Source organism: Myotis nattereri (genome assembly GCF_964212035.1).
Source record: "Myotis nattereri genome assembly, chromosome: 1".
NCBI lineage: Eukaryota > Metazoa > Chordata > Mammalia > Chiroptera > Vespertilionidae > Myotis > Myotis nattereri.
Window position 1 is genome coordinate 161,284,277 of NC_138075.1, and position 27,692 is coordinate 161,311,968.

General features: G+C 38.6%; 1 protein-coding gene across 1 annotated transcript in view; it reads right to left on the reverse strand.

Annotated features, from left to right (window-relative positions):
- Positions 1 to 27,048, reverse strand: part of BANK1 (B cell scaffold protein with ankyrin repeats 1) — a 326,025-nt gene extending 298,977 nt beyond the window's left edge. The window contains exon 1 of the mRNA XM_081113839.1: positions 26,843 to 27,048. Within this exon, the coding sequence (XP_080969965.1) occupies positions 26,843 to 26,915 (73 nt within the window). The 5' untranslated portion in view covers positions 26,916 to 27,048. The remainder of the gene's footprint in view (positions 1 to 26,842) is intronic.
- Positions 27,049 to 27,692: the final 644 nt, after the last annotated feature.

The window sequence follows — 27,692 nt, forward strand, 5'->3', positions numbered from 1 at the left end:
TATTCTAAAATCTATATATATAAAGAGTCAGGGGCCATCACTTCCAAAACAATCAAACAGATGACCAAATAGGCTGAGTGGGGCGACAAGGCCAGAAGGGGGTTAATGAGGGACAATGAAAAAACTGAGCAGCAGGCTGCGTGGGGTGACCGGGCCAGCAGGGGGTCAGTGAGGGGTGACCAGGTTGGCAGAGGGGAGCAATGAGGGATGACCAGGATGGTGGGGGGGTGCATTTGGGGGTGACCAGTCCAACAGAGAGGGGCAGTTGGGGGCAACCAGGTCAGCGGGGGGGGGGGGTGGCAGTAAAGGGAGAACAGGCTGGTGGGGGTGACAGTTGGGGGCGACCAGCTAGGGCGGGTTAGGGGTGATCAGGCAGGCAGGCAGGTGAGCAGTTAGGAGCCAGCGGTCCTGGATTGTGAGAGGGATATTCGACAGCTGGTTTAGGATCAGGCCTAAACCGGCAGTTGGACATCCCCCGAGGAGTCCCAGATTGGAGAGGGTGCAGGCTGGGCTGAGGGGACACCCCCGCATGCACGAATTTTTTGCACTGGGCCTCTAGTAAATATATAAGGAATTAATAAAACTATAAAAATAGAAAAAGATATGTCAAGTGGTAAATCCTTAACAGACTAAATAATATATTTAAAATATTTTTTAAACTCCACTAAATTTTATGTTCCCATAATATCTAAACCTAAAAATATATAAAGTCAAAATTTGATATAAATCTATATTAATTAGTCTAATAATTTCAGTACATGTCTAATCTAAAAGTTGTAAATTCTTTAAAAGACCCAGTGGATGTTAGTGGGGACCAGGATAAACTTGCAGCCTAATCCCAATCCTTACCTATTGCTGCTTTGTTAAGCTACCTTGGTCCAAGGTCTTCTGTATCTGACTGGGCAATTCATTCTAAGTCCAAGATTTCACATTGCACACTCTACTTTCTGAAAGATATACACCACATTAGCCAACTTCAATAAAGAAGACATTTTATTTCCCTGCTGTCTTATTTCTCAATGTGGTTAACAATTTAAGCATTGAAATGGGATATTTCTTTTCCATCTCTACCCCCATCTCCAACACAAGCCCTTGAGTTTTCTTACATTAAAAAGTGGCTTACCACTTAATTGTGAATGTGACATATTTCAAAGGAAATTCCATTCAGTAGTAATAATATAGAGAGTGCATTCACATGAATATGATAGTGTGTTTTATGCTTTATGATAGTTCTAAGAAAAAGTGTTTGAACTCAATTTAACTCAAAAACAAAATTTCAAACTGAAGGCACAAGTTAAAAAGTTTGAGAGACTTGCTGACATCATATCAATAGTAAGTCAGGAAGCTGGGCTTAATTCACACCACCTACTGCCAGCTCTAGTTTGGGTATCAAGCCATACTGCAGGCAATATTACTGAGAAAATGAAATAAAACTGCAGTCCCTTCCTTGAAGTTCCTCAGGGCCAAGTGCATATAATGGGTTGATCAGATTAAAAAGAGAATAACTTCAGTTCCACTGGAAAATCTAATTTTGCTGTCCTCCTTCTGAGCAAGACAAAAAAGTGTTGGCATCTCCTAGTTTCTTTGTCCTCCCTCACTCCCCATGTCTACCCCTTCTTTCCAAAGCACAAGATGTGGTGTGAAAAAAAAGAAAATAAAAGTACCTCTTTTCATGAGTTGAGAGCCATGACTAAATAGTTTATGTTTTCCTTCCTAAATACCTTTCATGGACTTTAAGCAGATCAAACAGTGCAAATGACTGCTTTTTAATCCTTATTACTGAAGTATGTATAAATCAAGGCTAGGATAAATACACTTCATGTTCTCAAACTCTAATGGAATCTTGAAATCTAATTACATTAGCAAATATTTGATTATCATGTAGACACTAATGTCTTTCAACAGTTTTGTAATGTCCAGAATATGATGTCACCATATAAGATTATAACTGAACTAGAGGCCTGGTGCACAAAAATTTGTGCACTTGGGGGGGTCCCTCAGCCTGGGCTGTACCCTCTCACAGTCTGGGACCCCTCGGGAGTGACCACCTGCTGGCTTAAGCCTGCTCCCTGGCAGTCAGACATACCTCTGGCAGCCCAGAAGCCCTCGGGGGATGTCCACTTGCCAGCGGGGAGCAGGCCTAAGCTTCAGTCGGACATCCTTAGTGCTACTGAAGAGGCGGGAGAGGCTCCCACCACCACCTCTGTACTGGCAGCCGTCAGCCTGGCTTGTGGCTGAGCAGAGCTCCCCGTGTGGGAGCCCTCTGACCACCTGGGGGGCAGCTCCTGCATTGAGCATCTGCCCCCTGTTGGTCAGTGTGTGTCATAGGGACCAGTCATTCCCAGTTGATCTGCTGTTAGGGTAATTTGCATATTACCCTTTTATTATATAGGAGTGCCTGGCCAGCCTGGGTGAGGGGCTGAGGGCCATTTTCAGGCTGGCTAAGCCCCCCAGTGGGGACCCTCACTCCATGAGGGTGTGGCCAGCCTGGGTGAGGGGCTGATAGCTGTTTGCAGGCTGGCGACAACCCCCAGCTGCCCAAGCACCCAGTGGAGGCTGGCTGGAAGCAGGTATCTGGGATTTATTTGTCTTCTATAATTGAAACTTTGTTGCCATGAGCAGAGGCCTCACCCAGCTCAGGGCTGGCAGGAAGCTTGGCTTCCTCCATAGCCCAGGCAACCAATCTTCCTGCTTGCTCCAGCTCCGTGGCTTCTGGCCGCCATCTTGGTTGAGTTAATTTATATATAGTAGCTCTGATTGGCTGGTGGGCGTGACTTAGGGCATAGCAAAGGTACAGTCAATTAGCATCTTTGTCTTTTATTAGTGTAGATAAAGACACACTTTTAGCACAACTTTCTGTGAGAAATTTATCTCACACCTGACTGTGGGGATTCTAAAATCTACACTAATAAAAGAGAAACATGCAAATTGTTGTCACTCTGCTACGCCCACCTGCTAATCAGGATGAGTATGCAAATTAACCCCAAAAAAGATGGAGGTTAACTTGCATATGCAAGCATGGAGTGAAGACTGAAGGCTCCAGCCTGAGTGAAGACTAAAGACTGAAGACGACTGAAGACTGAAGACAACTAAAGCCTGAAGACGACTGAAGACTGAAGAGGCTTGGCTTCTCTGCTGCAGTCAGAGCAAAGGCCTGGGTCCCAGGTGCTGGCAGCCAGGGGAAGAAAGGGCTATTGCATGAATCTCTTCATGCAACAGGCCTCTAGTGTTTTATAAATGGCTATATGCTAGAAAACACATACATACTGAAACAAAGACAAGGATGAATTTCTACTCTTTTGTTGAGAGCAATACCAGCAATTATGTAAACCCAGCCCTCCCTGATGTCTGCATCCTCTGCAGCCATTCTTGACCAAAGGGAAATAGCAGACCTAGCAAGTATTTTTCTACCACTCCCAGAGGCACCCTGGAGCTTCCTGGGGACTATGCTCATGGAAAACTTGACTTCTGGGTAGAGCTCACAAAACGTCAAGTAATGAAAACACTGTGTCTCTTGAAAAGTCCTCAACTCTGTTAAGCATTTGATAACAACTACATTGCCCCATTGTGACTTCATTCTCTTCTCATAATGTGGTCCAGGGCCTACTTGCATCAGAACTACTTTGGGAACTTCTAGAATCATAATTTTCTGGAATTCGGGCCCAGGAAAGAATTGTTGATCATGCAACTAGGTATCTGGCTAATTCCTAAGTTCATTCAAGTTGGAGAATTACTGCAGTCCTTTTTGTACTGAAAATAATTATAGTACCAATTTGATGGTTATAGCTTCCACATTTTTCTCTCAAGGTTTGCTGATATTTAAAAAGTTAAGACTGTAAACTTTCCTAATGAGAAAAAATTCAAATGATTTATAATATTATTGACTAAGTAATAAATGCATGTGAATAATTCAATTCACTAAAATCATCAACATGCTCAAAATCTGCCTTATTTAACCCCAGTGATTTTGTCATATAAGGGCCAAATTGCTTATTTCCAGATGAAGCACAACATTTGAAATTATGTATCTAATATTTAGATTGCAAGTCTAAAATAAATATTGTGTTTATGATGTTAGCCAAAATTACAGAAAGTAATATAGGTTGTGGTTTGAAGAAGAGAGAATTTTACAATGAAATACGTGGTTAAGTAAAAGCAATTTTGACTATTCCATTTTATGCTAAATTTTTATAAAAATTGCTTTTTTGTATTATTCATTCCCATGCTGCAGGTGTAATATTAGGTAATTTACAACCCAGAACACAGGCACTAACCTGATTACAAAAGCCAAAGTTAAAAATAATAATAATGTTTAATTACTTTACTCATGGCTAATATTTTGTACAAGACTGAATACTAAACTCTTTTCTTAACTGAAATAATGAAGCGCTGGGAATTCCTGATGAGGCTGTTTTAATTAATAACTTGACATTTGGAAGTGTATAATATAATAATACCTATGCATGAATTCTTATAAAATTGTGAACTTACAAAGAAATGCTACTTTAGAATATAAAGAACCAGAATTATTACAAATGTTCCTATATTTCTTCTCTCCTATTAAAACCTGTAAGGATACAGTCCATAAAAAATTTAAGCTGTACATCAAATAAAAGTTGTAAACATAAAGCTATGTCAATATATGAAAATAATGTTTACCTTTATTCTTAATCAATTTAGTAATCTATTTTATGTGTTGAATCCATTTTACTTATTAATTAGAAGCCCAGTGCACAAAATTCGTACACAGGTAGGGTCTCTAGGCCTGCCCCGGGGTCAGGGATGATCAGTTTCCCTGCCTCCCCGCCTCCTCATTCCCTCACTCCCTCAGCGCCCGCCTCCACTCTTGCAGCTGGTCACCTGCCATGTTCCACACCACCCCCTGGAGGTCAGTGCATGTCATAGCGAGCAGTTGAACTCCCAGTCAAACTCCCAAGGGGACAATTTGCATATTAGCCTTTTATTATACAGTGGGGCTTTGACTTTCGAGTGTACCGACTAAGGAGTTTTTCAAGATACGAGTCGTCTCTCGGCCGATTTTTTGCTTTGAGTTGCCTAAAATTCAGGTTACGAGCCAGCCAGCTTCAGATACTCCACTGCTAGTTGGCGCAGCGAACGTCACAGTGAATGCCACATCAGCCCAGCATCACGTGTCTCACTCGTTCACTTCTTGATTTCACATACGAGTAATTTGAGTTACGAGTTCCGTCACGGAACAAATTAAACTCGTAAGTCAAGACCCCCCTATATAGGATTACTTACATCTAAAAACAGTGTAGACATCATCCCATTTGTTTATTTTTTCTTTTGTTTCCCTTGCCCTAGGACAGTGATGGCGAACCTATGACACGCGTGTCAGAGGTGACACTCAAACTCATTTTTTTGGTTGATTTTTTTTGTTAAATGGCATTTAAATATATAAAATAAATATCAAAAATATAAATCTTTGTTTTACTATGGTTGCAAATATCAAAACATTTCTATATGTGACATGGCACCAGAGTTAAGTTAGGATTTTTCAAAATGCTGACACGTCGAGCTCAAAAGGTTCACCATCACTGCCCTAGGAGATGTATTGGCGAACATATTGCTACAAGAGATGTCTGATATTTTTCTGTCTATGGTTTCTTCTAGGATTTTTATGCTTTCACAATGAACATTTAAGTCTTTTATCCATTTTGAGTTTATTCTTGAGTACGGTGTAAGTTGGTGGTCTAGTTTCATGTTTTTGCATCTACCTGTCCAATTTTCCCAACACTATTTATTGAAGGGATTGTCTTGACTCCATTGTATGTTCTCACCTGTTCTGTCAAATGTTAATTGAGCATAATGGCTTGGGTTGATTTCTGGGGTCCCTGTTCTGTCCCATTGATCTATATGCCTGCTCTTGTGCTAGTACCAGGCTGCTTTGACTATAGGAGTTTTGTAATATAGCTTGATATCTGGTATTGTGTTCCCTCCGACTTTGGCTTCTTTCTCAAGATGACTGTGGCTATCCAGGTTTTTGTTTTTTTTGTTTTTTGGTTCCACTTAAATTTTGGAAGTATTTGTTCTAGATCTGTGTAATACACTGCTAGAATTTTTATAGGGATTGCATTGAATCTATAGATTTCTTTGGGTAGTATGGACATTTTAATGATATTAATTCTACCAATCAATAAACATGGTATATTCTTCCACTTGATTATATCTTTCTCCATTTTTTGGCAATCTTTAGAATTTTCTATATACAATATCATGTCACCTGCGAACAATGACACTTTTACTTCCTCCTTTCCATTTAGGTTTTCTTCTTGTCTGATTGCTGTGGCTAAGACTTCCAGTACTATCTGAATAAGAGTGGTGAAAGTGCACATCCCTGTCTTGTTCCTGTTCTTAGGGGAAATAATTTTAGTTTTTGCCACTGTATGGGATAACATATTTGGCAATGATACATCGGATAAAAGATTAATTTCTAAAATATATAAGGAACTCATGCAACTTAACAAAAGGAAGACAATCCAATTAAAACGTTTGCAAAGGACCTCAATAGACACTTCTCCAAAGTGAACATACAGATGGCCAAGAGATATATGAAAAAATGCTCAAAGTCACTAATCATCAGAGAGATGCAAATTAAAAGACAATGAGGTACCACCTCACACCTGTCAGAATGAATACCATCAACAAATCAAAAAATGACAAGTACTGGTGAAGATGTGGAGAAAAGAGAAACCTAGTACATTGCTGGTGGGAATGCAGACTGGTGCAGCCATTATGGAAAACAGTATGGAATTTCCTCAAAAAATTAAATATGGAGCTGCCATTTGACCCAGTGATCCCATTTCCAGGAATATATCCTAAGAATCTTAAAACACCAATCAGAAAGAATGGATGCACCCTTATGCTCATAGCAGCACAATTTATAATAGCTAAGATCTGGAAACAGTCCAAGTGTCTGTCCATCAGTAGATGAGTGGATAAAAAAGCTTTGGACCATTTATACCATGGAATACTATATAGCAGTAAAAAAGAAGGAACTCTTACCATGTTCAACAGCATGAATAGACCTGGAGAGTATTATGCTAAAAGAAATAAGCCAGTCAGAGAAAAACAAGTATCACATGATCTCACTCTTACATGGAGTCTAAAGAACAAAATAAACTGATGAACAAAATAGATCGATAAAAACAGAAGCATGAAACAGACTGTCAAATCTCAGAGGAAAGGTAGGAGTGTGTGGGTGGGTAGAAAGAGATTTATCAAAGAACTTGTATGCATATATGCATAACCCATGGACACAGACAATAGTGTGGTGAAGGCCTGGGTTGGGAGGCAGGTGCAGGCCAGAAGGGGTCAATGGGGGAAATAAAGGGACATCTGTAATACTTTCAACAATAAAAAAATTTTTATGAGAAAAAAATAGTGTAGAGAAATAGCTAATAAAATATTGCATTTTTCTGTGTATTTTTCTCTGAGTTTGTATAAACAGGATGGTATTATCTACCACTTTCATTTCAGGAATAACTAGATCTTTTTTTTTCTTTTAATCCTCACCCAAGGATATTTTTTCCATTGATTTTCAAGAGTGGAAGGGAGAAGGAGAGAGAGAGAGAGAAACATCGACATGAGAGAGACATACTGATTGGTTGCCTCCCACATGCACCCTGACCGGGGCTGGGGATTGAACCCACAGCCAAGGTAGGCGCCCTTGACTGGGAATTGCACCATAGACCCTTTGGTCCTTGGGTCGATGCTCTAACCATTGAGAAACCCAGCCAGAGTAGGAATTACTATATCATAATGTATTTAAAATTGTAAACTAAGTTGAAAATCAGCAACAGATATTTACCAGAGTGAGATCATTGATACAGTTCACTCACTGGAAATTCTTATTTCCAGACAGTCATATTTAACAGATAATAATCCTTATCCTTCTATGACCCTGATTTTCACTTAACATTTTATAGTTCTCACTCATCACTTAGATTTTCAGATAGGTATTTTGAAATTCAACAGGATGATTTACCATAATCCTCCATAGTATCTTAATAAAATATGTCAATGTCAATTCCCTAATTATTTATATCTTTTTATATGTTTACTTAACAGTTACTTAATAATTATTGTAATAACATTGTTCAGATTTTAATAGATATGAAGATTATAAAGGACAATTCCTGCTCTTAAAGGATGTTATATATTATAAAAGAAGCATAAACTTTTACAAATTACTTTTAAAAAGATCATTTATTTTAATTTCTCATTAAAACCTGTGAAGAATCTTCTAACCTTATTTATCCTAGGGTTTTATGAAAGTACTACCTTAGAAACAAAATGTCAATATATCCTTAAGTATCACAAAATGTAGAATTGAACAATTCGCAAATGAAAAAGATCTAAATTTTACAAACTGTCCCTGTTTAACATCAAAATATCTGAAATTGTATCATTAATCAATGTGCAGACCACATTGAACATTACAAAAGCATTTATACAATGTGACTCTTATGCATATGTACACACAAACACAATTCAAGACAAATATTATGAATATTTATTTCTACGTGGAGGACTGAGGTATATTATGATTTTATTCTCATATTGTTCTTTGTTTTGTAAATGTTCTACAATGCACATATATCACTTTTATAAGAAAATACCCTTAAAAATGATACCATATGGTTCTATTCAAGGCAAATCAGACTGACTCCAATAGAACTTTTATCATTAGGAGAAAATGATCCCTTATAATAAAAGGGTAATATGCAAATTGACCTAATGGCAGAATGACCAGTCACTGTGATGTGCACTGGCCACTAGGGGACAGATGCTCAACACAGGAGCTGCCCCCAGGTGGTCAGTGCACTCCCACAGGGGGAGTACCACTTGGTCAGAAGCCGGGCTCACAGCTGGCAAGTGCAGCGGTGGTGGCGGGAGCCTCTCCGGCCTCTGTGGCAGCACTAAGGACCCCTCAGGGGTTGTCCAACTGCCGGCTTAGGCCCGCTCCCCAGGCGGGCCTAAGCTGGCAGTTGGACATCTCTCAAGATGTCCTGGACTGTGAGAGGGTGAAGGCCAGGTGAGGGAAATACCCCCCCCCACCACCACCACCACCAGTGTATGAATGTTGTGCACCGGGCCTCTAGTTTTAAAATAATTCCCTACCAGGATTAAAATGGTTCATGTTCTCAGATAGTAAAACAAAGTGGGGCCATAAAATGATATTAGTGACCTTTGATAAGGAGTATACATTTAAAGCAGTTAATCTGGGTGAGCCTCTGGTGGTTACTGAAAATTCTTTGCTCCTGCGCACTGCTGTCCCGCCTGGTGCTTGCACCTGCTGCCGGTGCTGGAGCCACCACTCACACCCGCTGCTGGTGCTCAGCACCAGCCCCAATTGCCCCTTAGGGCTTCTCCACCTCCCCCTGCTCCTGAGGGGCAATTGGGGCTGGCAGCCACCTTTTGCATCCGCTGCTGGCACCAGCCCCAATCACTTGGCGCCATCAGTGGGTGCAAGCAGGGCCCGTGCCATCAGCGTGTGGAAGCAGCAGCAGCGGGAGCGGGGCTGCCGGCAGCCAGGGGACCAGAGATCGTGGCAGGAGTGGCTGGGCAGGAGCAGGTAAGATGGGCTGAGACCTGCCCCTGTGCCCACCACAGCCTCGCAGGCTGACAGTTCCTTTTAAGGTTCACGAATTCGTGCACTGGGCCCCTAGTAATTATAATAAAAGCTAACCCCAAATGTAGTGAGTGCCTAATATGTATCAATGACTGCTCTGGTGTTTTATAAGCACTAACTTCTTTTAACCTCATAACAACCCTGTGAACAAGTGCTCTTCGTATGCTGTTCTGCACTTGTCGTGACTGAGGCAGTGACAGCTTTTACATCTTGTCCAAGTTCACCTCTCTGTACTAGTAAGAACTGTAATGGCAGCAGTGGCCAGTCACATTACTAAACTGGTAAAACCACCTAACGTGAACAAACACTAAATGTGAAAGCCCCAAATAAGGAGACTTACTTTTTTATTTTGCTAATAAAACAATAGTAATTCCAGAGAGATGTTCTAATAATGAATAAGTATATTTCTTGCTGAGGGGCCTCTGTAAGGATTGATATGCTTTTCATATTTTATAAAAGCTACTTCTTCCTGGTTACATCCAGTTTTTTTTAACTACACTGATGGTGTATGAGTGTCTGAGGCGTAGGGTCCTATCTGTGACATACATGCTATTCTTTGTCCTTGTTGAGTCCACCTGTATTTCAAACTCTGTATTCATTTCTTATTGCTGATGTAAAGTATTACCACAAACTTAGTGTCTTAAAAGCAATAGAAATTAAATTACCTTATAGTTCTGGAAGACAGAAGTCTGAAATGGGTGTCCCTGGGCTAAAATCAAGACACGGGCAGGGATATGTTCCTTCTGGAGGCCTTCGGGAAGAATCGTCCACATGCATTGCCCAACTTCCAGAAGCCATCCACCGCTCTTGGCACAGGGCCCCACGCCTCCGTTTTTGAGCCAGCAACATTGGGCTGAGTCCTCATGCTGCCACAGCTCTTGTTCTGCCTCTCCTGCTTCCCTCTTTCACTTAGAAGGCTCACTGGCATAATCCATGACACTCTCCCCATCTCCAAGTAAACTGATTACAATCTTAATTCTATCTGCATATTCACAAATTTGGAGATTAGAATGTAGACACCTTTGGGGAGCCATCATTCTGTCTACCACAATACCTGAACACTGCTTTCAACTCTAGTTCCTTCTCTTCCTTTCCCAAAGGCTTCTGAAGTAAAACAGATCATGTCCAATATATGCTCTGCTTCTCCTAACACAGTATTTGTAGGACAACCCTGACTAAATTGCTTTCAGTGGTTCTCAACCTTCCTAATGCCACGACCCTTTAATACAGTTCCTCATGTTGTGGTGACCCCCAACCATAAAATTATTTTCGTTGCTACTTCATAACTGTAATTTTGCTACTGTTATGAATTGTAATGTAAATATCTGATATGCAGGATGTATTTTCATTGTTCGCGACCCACAGGTTGAGAACCGCTGGCTTAAATGATCATGGTTTAGATTTCTCATTGAGTCAAAGCAAATGACACATTAGGAGCATTTTCTAAAAGTCAATTAGTAGGGGTTTGAAAATTCTTTTGAAGATGCAAAGCATTAGGAAGCAACAAATGATTAGCTTTGTACTATACTCTTCATTTCAAGCATTTTACAATATATTTTAATCATATCTCTATTACACTTTCATGATTTTAAATACCCTCATGGCCTTCATTAAAAACATTTTTTCTAGCATTTTATTGTAGATATTTCACTTCCTGTTATTTCATTCACCTCCAAGGTCTTTGAAAGTAGCAAAATGTTCTAAATTTTTATGATTATCAGCTGGAAACTGTGGTTGTCTAATCTATCCCTTGGAAAAAAAATGTTTCTAAGTTGATCTATTGATGGGTAACTATATCATTTTTATGTTGCACATTTTACTATTAAAATGACTTTATGCATGGCTACTCTATTGATTTAAAAGAAAAGTGTTCACATGGGAGGAATGCTACTCTGAAAGGGAAGTATATATATGTCTGTGTGAAATTGAAATGAGCTCATTTCAGAGTCACAGAGTAGTTAAGAGGTCAAGCTCCTAGAGTCCAGATTCAAGCAGATAATTACCCTCTCTGAGCCTGAATTTTGCACTAATAACATCTGGATAACACCACATATGAGATCAGTTGTTGTGAGAATGAAATGAGATAAAATATGGCGAGCGTATCCTAGAGCCTGTCCTTAGCTATAAGTATCTCAATAATATTTTAATTCAATGCTCACCTTCTGTTTATGCAAGTGATAATAATTTTTCACTGATGGTAGTGGTATAAATGCTTTTTAAATGTATTATATTTAAGCTAAAAAAAAAAAAAAAAGCTACTCTAAAGAAAAATTCTCTTAAACAAGAGGATAGGTAGTATAGCCAAAAATTGAGGAAGGTCTTATGAGAATGACTAAAATTTGCAAAACATTGTCCCAGGGGACTGTGCTCATGACTACATTCCGAAATGAGTATGACTTTCTGGAACAGCAGTTACGCATCAGGAGTCACCCCCAGTACTCAGAGAAAACACTCCTCACTGCCGCTAGTCCCTGTTAACTAGTTCCAATGGCTGAATTATTCATATTTCTGCAGGCTGAGGATTTTTGAGTCACTAATTTGAATTAGAGTGATTATAAAAAGAAATAAAGGCATTCAGATGTTCCCATCCATATTTCACTTAAATACAGTCCCTGAGGGCTGGGCTATTCTTTGTGTATCCCTGGAACCCAGCACAAGCAATCAAGAATGATAGAAGAATGAATGAAGGGAGGAAGGATAATGACTCCTGCATAAAACTTTATATGCAGGCATTAATCCACTCTTTCTTGATAAATATTCTCAATCCCAAATGCCTAGAGAAAGCAATTTTAATTTCTGCAGTATTTTTCTTTGAAATAAGATACATAAATTGAAGTATTATGAGTTAATCATTCCCCTGAATAATTAATACCATCGTCAACAAACATGATGCCTTCTGAGCATCAGAGAGGTTGCATGGCTTGCAAAAGGTGAAGGTCCATTAGTTACAGAGCCACAACTTGATCCTATGCTTATCTGACCTCAAATCCAGTTCAACCAAAAAGTATTTCCTATGTTATTAAAGACTATTCAGTATTAAATACCACATGATTTAACTTATGTGTAGAATCTAAAAAAGAAAATAAATGAAAAAACAAAACAGAAACAAACTCATAGACAAAGAGAACAAATTGATAGTCACCAGATGGGAGGAGGGTCAAGAGATGGGCAAAAATGGTTAAAGGGATTAAGAAGTACAAATTGCCAATTATAAACTTAGTCATGGAATGTAACATACATCCCAGAGAATATAGTCATTAATATTATAATAACTATATGTGATGCCAGATGGATATTAGATTTATTGAGGTGATAACTTTGTAAGGTATATAAATATCTAACCACTATGTTGTACATCTGAAACTAATATAATAGTGTATGCCAAGTGTAATTGAAAAATAAATTTTTAAAATTAAAGTAAAAAATTATTTGGTCTTTCTTTATATTAATGAATAATAATCTTGCATGGAGGATGATCAATTTTTTTATCCAATAAATTGCTGTGGATTTTTCTTTTATTGTTTCCTTTTGTTTCTAAACATTTTGGAATAGATTATATGAGGAGAGAGCAAAACTGAAATATTTATGAATGAGAAGTCACCAAATGGCCAACTAATGCAATTTTAAAGTGCACATACAGAAACTAGACCACCAACTTACACCACACACACAAATAAACTCAAAATGGATAAAGGACTTAAACATAAGACAGGAAATCATGAAAATCTTAGAAGAATCCATAGGTAGCAAAATACCATTATCTTTACCAATATAGCTCCTAGGACAATGGAAACTAAGGAGAAAATAAATAAATGGGACTACATTAAAATAAAAAGCTTCTGCACAGCAAAAGAAACCATCAACAAAACAACAAGAAAGCCCACTGCATGGGAGAACATATTTACCAATGTTATCTCCATAAGGGTTTAATCTCCAACATTTACAGGGAACTCATACAACTTAACAAACGGAAGATAAACAATCCAATAAAAATTATAAGCATAAAACCTAAATAGACACTTTTCGAAAGAGGAGATACAGAAGGCCAAGAGACACATAAAAACATGCTCAAAGTCACTAATCATCTGAGAGATGCAAATCAAAACAACAACGAGGTACCATCTCACACCTGTCAGAATGGCTGTCATCAACAAATCAAACGACAAGTGCTTGCGAGGAAGCAGAGAAAAAGAAACCCTCATGCACTGCTGGTGGGAATGCAGACTGGTGCAGCCACTGTGGAATTTCTAAAAAAATTAAAAATGGAACTCACATTTGACCCAGTAATACCACTTCTAGGAATATATCCCAAGAAACTAGAAACACCAATCAGAAAGGATATATGCACCCCTATGTTCATAGCAGCACAATTCACCATAGCTAAGATTTGGAAACAGCCTAAGTTCCCATCAGTAGATGAATGGATTAGAAAACAGTGATACATCTAGACGATGGAATACTATGCTGCTGTAAAAAAAGAAAGAATTCTTACCATTTACAACAGCATGGATGGACCTGGAGAGCACTATGCTAAGTGAAATATGACAGTTGGAGAAAGATAAATACCACATGATCTCACTCAGTTGTGGAATATAATGAGCAACATAAACTGATGAGCAAAAATAGAGCCAGAGTCATAGAAGCATCAAACAGGCTGTCCAACCTAAGAAAGAAGGCAGGGGAGGGGAAGGGTAAGAGATCAACCAAAGGACTTGCATGCATGCATATGAGCATAACCAAGAACAAAAACAATAGGGGGGTGAGGGCATGTGCTGGGGGATGAGAGGAGCTGGGGAGAGGTCAATGGGGGCGGGGAAAGAAACTTATGCAATACTTTAAACAACAAAGAATTAGTGCACATAAAAATGTTTAATATATTAAACCTACGAAGCTGAACAAGTAAAGCTATTAAAGTAAATGTAGAAAAATAAAAACTAGAATACATTCGCCACTTTTTTTTCTATTTTTTAAAGTCTTTGTGAGATATTTTCAATTATGTGCATGCATTGTTTTAGAAAGAAAGAATACTAAAAGTTTAATCTTCTAGACATACATGGAGAATATTAAATTTCATTTGCTTTTATACTCTAATAATAATTTTTCTCTCTGCCCCAGAAGATATTTTAATTAGTTAAATATCCTGTTATATTAAAAAGTTATAAAATCTTAGTAAAAATAACTGAATTAGTTGTTATCAAATTAAAAGTTAATTTACCATTAAAAATGCCTTAAACTTATCTTTGGGTAAAAACTTCCATGAATTTTTAAGATTCTTTTCATAATAAAAGGAAGAAGACCTTTTGCAAACCTAACAATTGGAAAACAAATACCAAAACCAAAGTGGTTATCTTAGGGAAGATACAGAACTCTGAGGATATTCAGAAATGTGGCATTCAGAAATAGGATAAATGCATCATTATTTATCCTTTTCATAAACTTAATTGGATTCTCTAATGTCATTCTTTGTGCTAGTTTATCACCAAGCGTCTATTAATGTGCTTATCTCTGCTGACTGATGTCAGAGGTTACTCCCTTCCTTTAAAGAGCATTCAGTCTATCTGAGTAATAAAAGTCATTGTCATATTGATGTTGTTTTCTACATACCCTGTTAAGTTAGTCAATCTCCAAAATACAAAATCCATTCTCTGGCTAAATTATTTGCAGTTATAGCAGTTTCTGTTGTTTCAAGTAGAAATATATTTCAGCAAAAATTTATTTGGGTGATTATTCATAGCTCATGTGCTTTCTTCAAATATGTGTTTCATTGAAAAACACTTTTGAAATGGAAGCAATCTGTTTATGGCCATGCAGTCAAGTTGATCTTAATTTTGGAATGTTTTTATAAATGAAATCCCAATATTTAAACAATGTGAGGCCACTTACATAGCTTACATGATTATTGACACAGTAGCAGGCTCACATGGTTTAATGTGAAAATACCTATAAAGACACCTGCTCGGTTGAGATGCAGTGGGACATCCCCTGAGGAGCCCCGGATTAAAGAGGGTGTAGGCCAGACTGAGGGAACCACCACCCCCCCGCCCCCCCCGTGCACAAATTTTGTGTACTGGGCCTCTATTAGAATATAAAATTTTTCAGTAGTTTTATAGTGGTTACATGTTAAAACACATTGAATTCATTGGATTAAATAAAACATTAAAATTAATTGTATCTATTTTTATTTGTTTTAATGTAGCTTTTAAAAATTTTAAATTGCATATGTGGCTTGCTTTTGTGATTTGCATTATATCTCTTGGATAATACTGCTTTAAACTTTCAGAAAAAGTTCCAATGAAATCCATTAAAGATTTGATTTCTCTCTCATGAACTATTTTTTAATATATATTACCAGATAATTCTCATAAATACTAACATAATTCCTAATTCCTCCAGCAGGTTAGAGAGAACTCTGTCCACTCATGCACACTATCCAATGTACTTTCATAGTGATATTTCACTAAAAATATGAAATATTAATTAAAATTTAATTAGCATTTTTATATCATTTATTCATATTGCTATTGTGCCTTTGGTCTTAATAATTTTTAAGATTGCTTTACATAATGAAAATTTAAACTTTATCTTATACATCACAAACATTTTTTAAAATAATCATTTGTTGAATGATTTGATTATGGCATTTGTTGCCTTGCATATAATGTTCCTTGGTTCAATATTCTTAACTTTTCTTTCATAGTTCCTGTTCCTGTCTTGACCGAAGGAGTCTTACTAACCCCTATATGACCAATATAATTTTTTACATATTTTTCTAACATTTAAATTTTTTACAGTGTGCCTGGAATGTATTTTTGTGTATAGCATGAGGCTGAAATTCAATTGAATTTTTAAAAATAAGAGCAGTTAATTGAGTATCAACATTTATTAAATGAACCCTGCTCTTTCTACTGAATAGAAATACCATCATTTCCATATAGCAGACTTTCATATATCTTGGAATTTACACTGTGAATTCTCTATTCTCTTCTATCAATGTTTTGTTTATTCCTAAGCCAATATCTGCTAAGGAAAGTTCTCCTGAGAAACCTTCTTTACCACATTTCTTGGTTATTAGTAGATATTTATTCTTTCATTCTTCTACTTGCATTTTACATTATTTTACCTACTTCTCTTGCTGTTCTTGGAACAATTGGGATGTTGTATAACACATTGTTTCTACTAAATGTAGAAAACAATCTAGCAGTTTGAAGCAGAAAAAAACTTTAATGTAGAGAATTAGTTGTTACATAATTTATGTGTCTTAGGAGTAACATCTAGGCTGGGCCACCAGGAAGAATCTTCCTGACTGGCCCCCTGGGGGGATATAGGTTATCACCATAAAGAATAGAGGAAATCAGGAAGGCACTGAGCCAGCTGTTGGCAGCTGGAATACACTGGTGTCCAGATCACAAGAATATTAGCTCATGAGCCATCTACTGGTTGTGGACTCTGCACCAACCAAAATAGTTGCCTTTTATGCCATTGGAATTGCATTATATTTCTGTACTGATTTGGGGAGAATCAACATTAAATGCTATTCAATCTTCCATTGGATTAATTTGGAAGAAAATTCTATGCATAAAAGGTCCTAGGTTTAAAAAAAATATATAGCATCTTGGTTTATTTAAATCAAATAACAAAGTTGGAAACTTACCACTCTGATGTAGTTCCGTGAGCAAATGTAACAACATATTGCTTTCTATATTTAAAAGGTCTTTCCGTATAACATTTCATTACAGAATTGGTTCATTGAATCATCAATTGGAAAATGTGACCTCTGCATTGAAATTATGGGAAGGGAAAATACTAATTTTCTATTAGTATTAAACTGTATGAGATGTTAAAACAAAACATGTAATGCTGTCTTTAAAGGAATTTAAGATAGACCTTTGGATCTATCTTGCATAGAGCATTGCAATTTAAAATATAGCAAGATTTATACTTGTATTACAGACCAAACCAATCTCCTAATCACTTACCTGTTTTCCTATACATTTCTTTCCCAATTTAACATTGACAAATGTTATTTTAAAAGTATCTGAAACTCCAAGTTGTGCTTGCATTTGTGAGTTGAGTATGCATACTGATATATGTATTTATGTATATTGACTCAGATATGGAATCTGTCACTTGTTGTGTGACATTGAGCAGAGTACTTTTCTAAGATCTGATTTTTTAAATATCTGAAGTGGGTAGCACACCTATTTTAGATGAACATAATAGTAATTAGATGTAATTCTGTGTGTAAAGTGCCTGGAGAATTCATAGCAGGTATTTAGCAAATAGTAAATATTATTACTTGCAGCCAGAACTAGCATTCAACTTTTTTTTCTTATTAGAAGGAATGTGTTTACATGGCACATTCTCTAAACTTCTATATTTAGAAGTTTAACATACACATGAATATCAGGATTGAGAGCCTCATAAAAGTTCTTCTAGTCTCTTGTTTAATTTTATTCATCACTATACTAAATGCTATAATATCTCTACTTTATGTTTCTTTGGGTATTCACTATAAATTGAGTGTGATGAAACCTGTGATCTACTATAAAAGCAAATGACGTGGAACTCTTCATGAGAATTGTATTTTAATAGTTAATGGGTAAAATATATTTTCTTCATTTTGAGAATTTAATTCTGTTAAGACATGTCTTAAAAAATAAAAAAATGTGGTTAATTTTTATTCCTTTGTTCTTGAAGGAGACAGCCTACAATTATATATTACTAGAGGTCTGGTGCACGAAAATTCATGCACTCATGAGGGTCCCTCAACCCGGCCTGTACTCTCTCGCAGGCCAGGACCTCTTGGGGGATGTCCACCTCCCAGCTTAGGCCTGATCTCCCGGGGTCAGGCCTACGCTGGCAGTCAGACATCCCTCTGGCAGCCCAGAAGTCCTTGGGGGATGTCCAACTGCAGCCACAGTTGGACATCCTTAGCGCTGCCAAGGAGGCGGGAGAGGTTCTGGCTACGCGTGGCTATACTCGCAGCCTTCAGCCTGATTTGTGGCTGAGTGGAGCTCCTGAGGATCGGGCCTAAACTGGCAGTCTGACATCCCTCTCACAATCCAGGACTTCTGGCTCCTAACTGGCCACTTGCCTGATAGTCTGATCGCGCCTACTGGCCCCCCTGCCAGTCTGGTCACCCCTTACTGCTCCCCCCAGCAGGCCTGGTAGCCCCCAACTCCCCCCACCCTCTAGCCTGGTTGCCCCCAACTGCCCCCATGCCAGCCTGGTCACCCCTCACTGCCCCCTCTGCCGGCCTGGTCGCCCTTAACTGCACTCTCCTGCCGACCTGGTCACCTCCAACTGCCCCCTCCTGCCAGCCTGGTCGCCCCTCACGGCCCCCTGCCGGCCTGGTCGCCCCTCACTGCCCCCCTCAGCTGGCCTGGTCATCCCTCACTAACCCCCTGCTGGCCTGGTCAACCCACGCAGCCTGGTGTTCAGTCGTTTGGTTGTCCCTCACTAACCCCCCTGTCTGCCTTGTCACTCAGCCTGTTCAGTCATTCGTTCAGGTGTCCGTTCGGTTGCAATGGCCCCTGGCTCTTTATATATATAAATTTTTTATGCTAAGTCTTGCAAAACGGTATATGGTTTACACTTGAGGCACATTTCAATTTGAGCCAACTGTATTTCAATTGCTCATGAGCCACAAATCTAGTGGATACAGTGCTGGTAGCATAGTAAGCTATTTTTGGCCCATCAGTTAATAGAGAGTATGTAAGCTTTCAGTAATCTAACATCACAGAAAAAATATGCATTCTACACACTTGTTAGAGAATACAATTTTGAGCTATCATTGTCATCAGAAATCCATATGAACAAGCATTGCCAAAATTTATAATGTGACCAACCTGCTTGAATGTGTTTTTATTAAGCAACAGTCAGTGTTTCTTAGATCCATGGACTTACTTAGGGTTGGAGTTTACCAAGTGGGTATGACAGGGAAAGAGACAGGATGGGAGTCAAAGCATATGCAAAGATGTGATAAAATAACGATTTGGATTCCAATTTGGATAAAATTAGAAAGTAAAGGTAAGGAATTATTCAGCATTGAAACAAAATTTTCATAAAAAGAAATACGTTCTTTTCCACTGATATTCATGCTGAGGGGGAGAGTAAGTGTGAGGGAAGGAAGGCGAAAGAAGGAGAAAAAAGAAAGAGAAGGAAGGAAATAAGGACAAGGAGGCACTCCAGAAATATGGACTAAAAGAAGGAAAGAAGAAAGGGGGGGAAATGAGACAGAATACTTAAACACGTGAGAAAATATGTTTCAAATGGAATTCATGGAACATGAACTCTAAAACTTTTCATAGGAAAAAAAACTCTCTTGTGTGATGTCATGAGCTTTTGAGTATAATTGCCATAGCAGCACTGACTTTAAAACAAAAATAACAATAAAATCCTTTCCTTGATGCCATATCTCCTCCAGCTACTATTACCTTTCTACACTCTGGCTGCCATGCTTTCAAAAGCAGTCTACATGGTGACCATATTCTCACCTATCTCCACCCTTCAACTCATGCCAATTTGGCTCTCATCCCCTTTGCTAAAGCTACTTACTTCTCTCCCTGAGGTCATCTGTAAGTCCCATAATGCCACATAAACCGGCTAAATTTCAGTCCTCAATTTAATGGAACTACTCAAAGAATTTGGGCTAGTTCACCACTCTTGCCTTCCAAAAACATTTTGTTTTTGAAGTGTTGCCATTATACTTTTGTTTTCCTTCTTTTCTTTTTAGCCTTTCTCAATCATATTGGGCCAACACCTCCTTTCCTACCAACATGTAAATATTTATTTCCCACAGGTCTTTATCCTGGGTCATCTTTTCTTTCTACTCTAAACTCTTTTCTATGTCATCTCATTTACTGGTACAGTTTTGAGTATTATATATTTCCTAATTTTACATCTCCAGTTTGAGCTGCCTTTCTGAGCTCCAGATCATAATGTCAAATTGTATACTTGACATCACTACTTGACTCTTTCTTAAGTACCTCAAATATAACATATCCTAAATTGAAATATGGATATTCTTCCTCTCAGGCCCTAACTCTTCCCACTTCAATCTTTTCCATTGGAATAAATGACAACTTCATGATCCTCCCATTTTTCCATGTCACAAAGCTGGGATAAATTCTTCACATTTCTTTCTCTCTCAGAATCCATATCTGCTATATCACAAAAGGTGTGTAATAGTTCTTAGTAGATCTGTTCACAGCATTTTGTTGGTTGGTAACTCCTAAGTGTTCAAGAACTTCCGTTGTTGACCTCTTCTAATTCATTGTGCCAACAGCAGCTCAAGCGATCTTCTAAAAACCGAAATCTAATTAATTCATGCCTGCCTCTGTTTTAAAACTCTTCAATAGCTACTCATTATGCTTTGGGGTTTTTTATACAGATGCATGCAATTCAGTTTCAGTTTACTTTCCCAGCTTCTTTGCCCCTTGTTCATTATAACACTGTGAATACATAAGACTTGTCAAATCTTTTAAAAAAATTATCATTTTGAGTCTTATTCCTTCACTTACATCATCACACTTAATTTATCACACTTGAACTTCATTAATTTGTGCCTATCTCTCCAGTTCAGCAAGAGCACACTGAATTCTGATCTTGTTTTTCAAGGTGATCATTAACCCTATTATTAACCTATCATCTGTTACTTAATAAAGACACTATACCTATACATTCTACCATGTTACTAAAAATATGTTGCTCAAAGACCAATCTCTGAAGTACAATACTCATTACTTCAGACTGATATTAATCTACTGATACCATGTATAAGTTTTCATAATTCCCTATCAGTGAAGCTATTTTTCTTCATATGCCAGGGGGATTGAGATAATAGCTAGTACATTATGCTACTTTTATTAAGTAAATGTCATCAACATTCCTTTATTTTGCCTCAATAAAATACATTTTTTAAAAATGACAGAAACAGTATGCTATAAATTTTTCAGATAAGTAAAAACATCCTATTAAAAAACATGAATGACACTTGTTATCATTTTATAACATCATTTGATAACCACATAATTCAAAAATCTAAACTTTAACAGAGATTAAATCTTACAATATAAACTTATGAGTGAATTATTTTTTCACCAACTCTACAAACTTCAAGTTTAGAGACATGGGCTTTCTTCAAATTTTAGTAATATAAACTACTATACTTTCTCATGAGGCATCCTATTTTCAGTGAATAAAAGAAATAGAATTAACTCTCAGATTGTTTATCTTTCAATGGAAGATGCATAAGGGACATCATTTTAACAAAAACATCGTTCTAAAAGAGAAGAAGCTTATGGGAACAGATGTAGCAGTATTTGAGAAATAAAGGTACTTTAGCCTGAACTTTTGTTTCTTCCAAAAGTGAAATTCACTCAAAGTCCCTCATGTAAGAAGATAATTGTATTCCCACAGGCAACTTGTCATGGACAGACAAGATCACAACAAGTGCAGCTGGGCCTTATTTGGCCTAGAAGCAGAAAGTCAGAAACTAAGTCTATTCCCCTTGTCTTTCATTCCTCCTCAATTCTTTAATCTCATCTTCTGTTATTATCCATCTGGCACATGAGTCAACCTGACTGTCATCCTCTATTGTATATCATCAAACACTGACCTTCCACTGACAGGCCTCACTATCTCTTATTTGAAAGGAAAGAAGGGCTTTGGTGAGTCCAGCAAATCTGCAAAAACCAGACAATACCCACCCTTGGCCATGTATCAGTCAATTGGCTGGCTGCCTGTCTTTGAATCAAGTGCCCACGCTAGGCTCAAGCAACTGTTTCTGAGAATCTGGGTGATACATGGTTCTACCCATTTTACATGAATATCGATGGATAGAACATGATAAAGGAAGGGCCTTTGGTCTACCAAAAAGTATCTGGAATAGAGAAAGTTCTAAACTTTTATTGAAAAATAATGACAGAATTAAGAGAAATTATCTCATTAATTAAAATCAAAGTAGAATTTTGCCTCAATTTTACCTCATTCAGTTTCCCAGTTAGTGACCCTGTAGTTCACGAATTGTACTAAAAGTGCAGCTTAAGTACAGCTGAGATTTAAGAAAACATGTCAGTCTATTAAGTCTAAATAAAATGTGATTGACCAATGTAGAAAATGTGTACACTCTAAGGATTTTTCATACAGTCACAAGAAATATTTTACAATTTGTCGTTCCAGTGACATGATTTTATAGAATCATGCCACTTTGATATAGAATGTTTCTACACATCTTTGTGAAGAGGGTGTTCCTCCATCTCCCACCTCACCCCTCCAAAAGAAAAATGGTGACTTAAAAGTTATAGCTTTAACAGTTTAGAAAAGTTTTTATAGGAAATGAAAGAACACAAGGAATTATTCAATATCTTCATATGATTATACCGAACAATATAACATTTTGTCCAAAGTAGGTGCTAATCTTCTGATGCTCTCACTTATCAAGGTAATGTGATATCCATGTGAATTCAAAGTAGAAACACAATAATTGGTAGCTATTAAAAGGAGGCCAAAATTTCAAGTGGTCCTGACACTATGTTATTCTTCTGAAAGTTATACATGATGTTATGGATGGATTGAAATAAAAAGAAGCGAGAATATTGACCCTGATCAAAGAATGACGGTTAGTTTTTAGCATGGATCATGAACTAAAAAATGAGGAATATAGTAAGTGGAGTTCCAAGTCAGGAACTGTTCTTGTACTTTTTAGTATGTCTTATAAAATAGAACACATAAAACATAAAGCAATGGGAATTACTAATATGGAAAAATGTCACAGAAGCTGAAAAGAAAGGAAAATGTGACACATAGTTAGTATAACAAAACATAACTTATTTTAATGAACTGCTTTCCTTCTTATAAAGGAAATCTTATAAAAGACCACAAGGCATTGATGAATTACTTCTCATAACTACAAAGGGAAGTGGTATTTCTGGATTATTGCAATGCTGAGCACTTAGAAGCAACAAAGAAATTCCGGTCCAGTGGTAAATGTCTAACAAGCTCATTATTTTTATCTGAGTGAAAACTAAATACCAGAGGGGTATAATTCCATACAATATCTATACTAATAAAAGGGTAATATGCTAATTAGACTGGATAGACTGGACATCTTTCGGATGTCCTTCCGGACATCCTTCCAGACAAAGCCATGGTGACGGGGGCCGAGACAGAGGCAGTTAGGGGTGATCAGGCAGGCAGGAAGAGGGGTTTGGGGTGATCAGGCTGGCAGGGGAGAGCGGTTAGGGGTGATCAGGCAGGCAGACAGAGGCGGTTAGGGGCGATCAGGCAGGCAGGCAGAGGTGGTTAGGGGTGATCAGGCAGGTAGGCAGAGGTGGTTAGGAGAGATCAGGCAGGCATGCAGAGGGATTAGGGGCAATCAGGCAGGCAGGCAGAGGGGTTAGGGGTGATCAGGCAGGCAAGCAGGAGAGCAGTTAGGAGCCAGTGGCTCCCCTGAAAAGCACTTCCCATGCATGTTTCTCTTTTAATTCTCAAAACCACTCTTGCAAATAAAAGTTATTGTTCTCCCTGTTTTTGCTTTTCGGATGGACAAACTGAGATAATGATTTAGTTATTTATCCAAGATCATAGAGTAGATAAGCAATGAAGCTAGATGGGATGTGAGGCAATCTGAGTCCAGAGGCTTCATAAGTGCACGAACACCTGCAGCATGTGTTCAGATAGATGCAGCCAAAACGTCCCTCTGCTACTTGAGACTTGCTGTCCCAAGTATAAACCAAATATGCTGCTGTTTAGCCTAACATAAACAATTGGATATTATGGAATTATTTCATATTATAGTGAAAATGCCCTAAGAAAAAGCACCTTTTTAAAATGTCAACAACATTAACCTTATCAGAACCTCTCCAGCTGATCTGAAGAAAGCAAGCTTTACCAGCCACCAGAGAAGAATCAGAATCAGTGTCTCTGTAGAAGGAGAAAGCTAGGTTGTTGGCCATGTTGGAAGTATGTAGTCAGAGTAAAAAGCTTAAAATCTTCAAGAACTTCAAGACATAGGAGAGAGACCCAGATAAACCATGATCCTTACAAGCTATGTATACGTACGTATCAAAGACAGGAAAGATGCTTTCTGTTTTTAAGCTAATGATATACTTAACTCTCTTCATAAGAGACATCAAATAATTTTAATAAAAATACAAAAACTGTAGTGTGGGGAATAATTTGTGCTTTAATAAATAAACTGTTTATTGAAGGTAGCAGTTAAAATTAAATTTTAAAATCCTAGTTTTAGAATAAAGCAAAAGAACAAAAGGAATCAATTTCTATTCACTGTGAATCGTTTTTACATTGTTTTAGTACTGGGTACCACGAAGGGACAAGTTGGATATTCATAGATATCTCTGATGGCAGCATACATAGATGTCACTACAAATACACCATACACCTAATGCTAAATTATCTTTATAGGCCTAAACCCATGTTTACCATTTTAAATTGTATTTATTATGTTACCTTTGTATTACTACACAACTCTTATGGGGGGATAGAAGATTGTTGGTGAAGTGAAGCATGGATGATATTCAAATAATTATCAATTAGGGTAGAAGGGGCAAATCACTCCTTGCATCTCAGTTTTCTCTTCTCTAAAATGAAGCAGTTGCACTGATCCCTAAGTTAAAGTCTGCCATGCTGTGGAGATGCCCAAAGCAGAAAGAGAGGTCACACAAATTACATCTCCACTCAATAAAAGGATTAATCCATACTAGTTCTCTGGGAACACTAGTCATATCTAGGAATGGGCCTGGGTTAATATCAAAAGACAGCTCACTATATAAAAATGTCATTACTTTGGTCAAATAAGGAGGAAAATAAAGAAAATAGTAAGTACCACATTAGGAAGGACCAAATGAGATGGGAGGGGGATGGAAGGAACAGAATAATCAGAATGAGAGAGAGGTTGGTTGACATCACTCAAGCATTATTCATAATAGCAAGTGCCTCAAAATACTACTTGAGTATCAAGTAAAATGAAAGTCACTTTCTGGCTGTTCTGCTCAATCTAGATTTAAAACAAATTGCAGTCCCTTTCATTTAACTAAATTGCTAACTGAAATTACAAAACAGCTCACCTGCTCTAGGTTCAAAAGACATGGCTAGTTACTTACAAGTGTAGCAAAGGGTCCATCAGAGCCACCGTTTCCAACATTGCCAATGTTTAATATTTAAAATTTAACATATTGAGATATCGTGGGCCCCCACTCCCTTTTTGTCATTTTCCATTGTCACAAATATACTTCCCATTTAAACTGAAAATCGGCTTTTTAGATTTTATATATTAAAACATACACTAGCCCAGAGAAGCAACTGAAGCCAAAACGACATTACCTGGAAAATGCTAGTAAGCTATGAGAAATTCTATTCAGCAAATTCATAAAATTTCACTCCGATTTTCTTGTTGCATTTCTCACGGTGAACATCTCCAGTAATCATAGTACCCAAGTGAAGGCTTTATATATATATAAAAAAAAAAGTCAAACTGAACACTTTTCATATAATACTATAAAGTTCACAAATGCATTTGAAATACTTCAAAAAGAACTGCCTACAAATGCCTTAATGTCAGTTTGACCTGTAATCCATTTAGGTAGTCAAACAAGTTGACCGTTTTTTTTTTCCTTTGAACAAGTTAGCAAAATCTGTGGAGTGAGGTGGTTCTGCATTAGCCGGAGAAGCAGGTCGCCGTCCATCCTAGCACTTTCCCGGGATGGGTTTGGAAGAGCTGAAAGGCGGGCAGGGAAACGGGAGGGGGGGCGCCACTGACAGAGGATGCCACACAACTTTAGGAGGTTTTGCTGTAACATGTGGACAGAATCTTTAGGATCACGCATCACTTTAAAACACCTGCAAATCTTTAAAACACGCCCCAAGGTGATTTTAGCAACTAGAGGACTCTGTGCTCTGGAAAGTTCCAGCTCCTTGCAAGTTGGAGACACAGGCGGTGGGAACCTGGCCAGGACACAGATTGCACTCCCACCTGGTGGCGTCCACATCCTCCACCCGCCCCCCGCCCCCCGCCCAGAACTGGGCGGCCAGAGGGACGGACAGGCAGCGCTGAGAAGTGGGCAGCGCTGGTCCCCTGGTGGCCCGCATGGCCCGCAGTCTCAGCCGCCGAGCCGGGTCCCTCGCGGGCCGCCTCCCCCTCAGCTGCCCCGAGGCGCCCCCACCCACCTGGAGGCGCTGGGCCGCTGGGCGGCTGCCCCCGGCGGCTCCCACTCGCCCTGCCGGGCGCTTCAGGCAGCATCGCGGTGGGTGCTGGAGCCCAGGCGCCTGCAGACAGGTGCCTCCCAGCCCCGGAGTCGCTGGGCTTGAGGTTCTTCGCGGGCTGATGGGCTGATGGGCTCTGGGCCTCTTCCCTCCGCAGCCGCAGCCGCACCCGCCGCAGGCAGCCGGGGCCAAGGTCTGGGGTTACACAGGCCTCAGGGTCGGGTTGGGCTCAGCTCTGCAGGGCGCCCGAAGGAAGTGAAACTGCCCAGGGGCTTGCTCTTGTGTCCTTGTAGGCTGGTTTAGTTTTAACGCTCTGGTCCTGTTCTCCTCGCACCTTTCCCCCAGGGTATCTTTAAGCTGTGTTACCTGTCCCTGTAGCTCTTCTTGTCCCATTCTAGGTCCCCCACTGTGCCCCCACGTCGGGCAGACATGGGGATAGTAGGCATAGATATGTGCTGGGAAATGGGCGGTAAAAGAGATCTCCAGGCATGGATCTAAAAATTAAGATGTAGATGAAGGTAGTATTTAAAAATGCATACATTTCATTTTGCGTAGACTATCGAGGTTAGATTCGTAAAGTGTAAAGGGCCCAAATTAGATAAGGATCTAAGTAGGTACTCTAAACCAGAGTGCTCTCTGTTGCTTTGTTGGCTTTAAAGGCTGAGAAGACTCACAGTTGCCCCAGATTCTTAAAATAAATGTCCCTCTTCTTTCAAAGATCTCTAAATTATCTTATAAAGAAAAAAAGAAGTTGAAGATCAATTTGAAGATTTGGTAATATTCTGTGGTTTAAATGCCCACATGTAACCTGAAA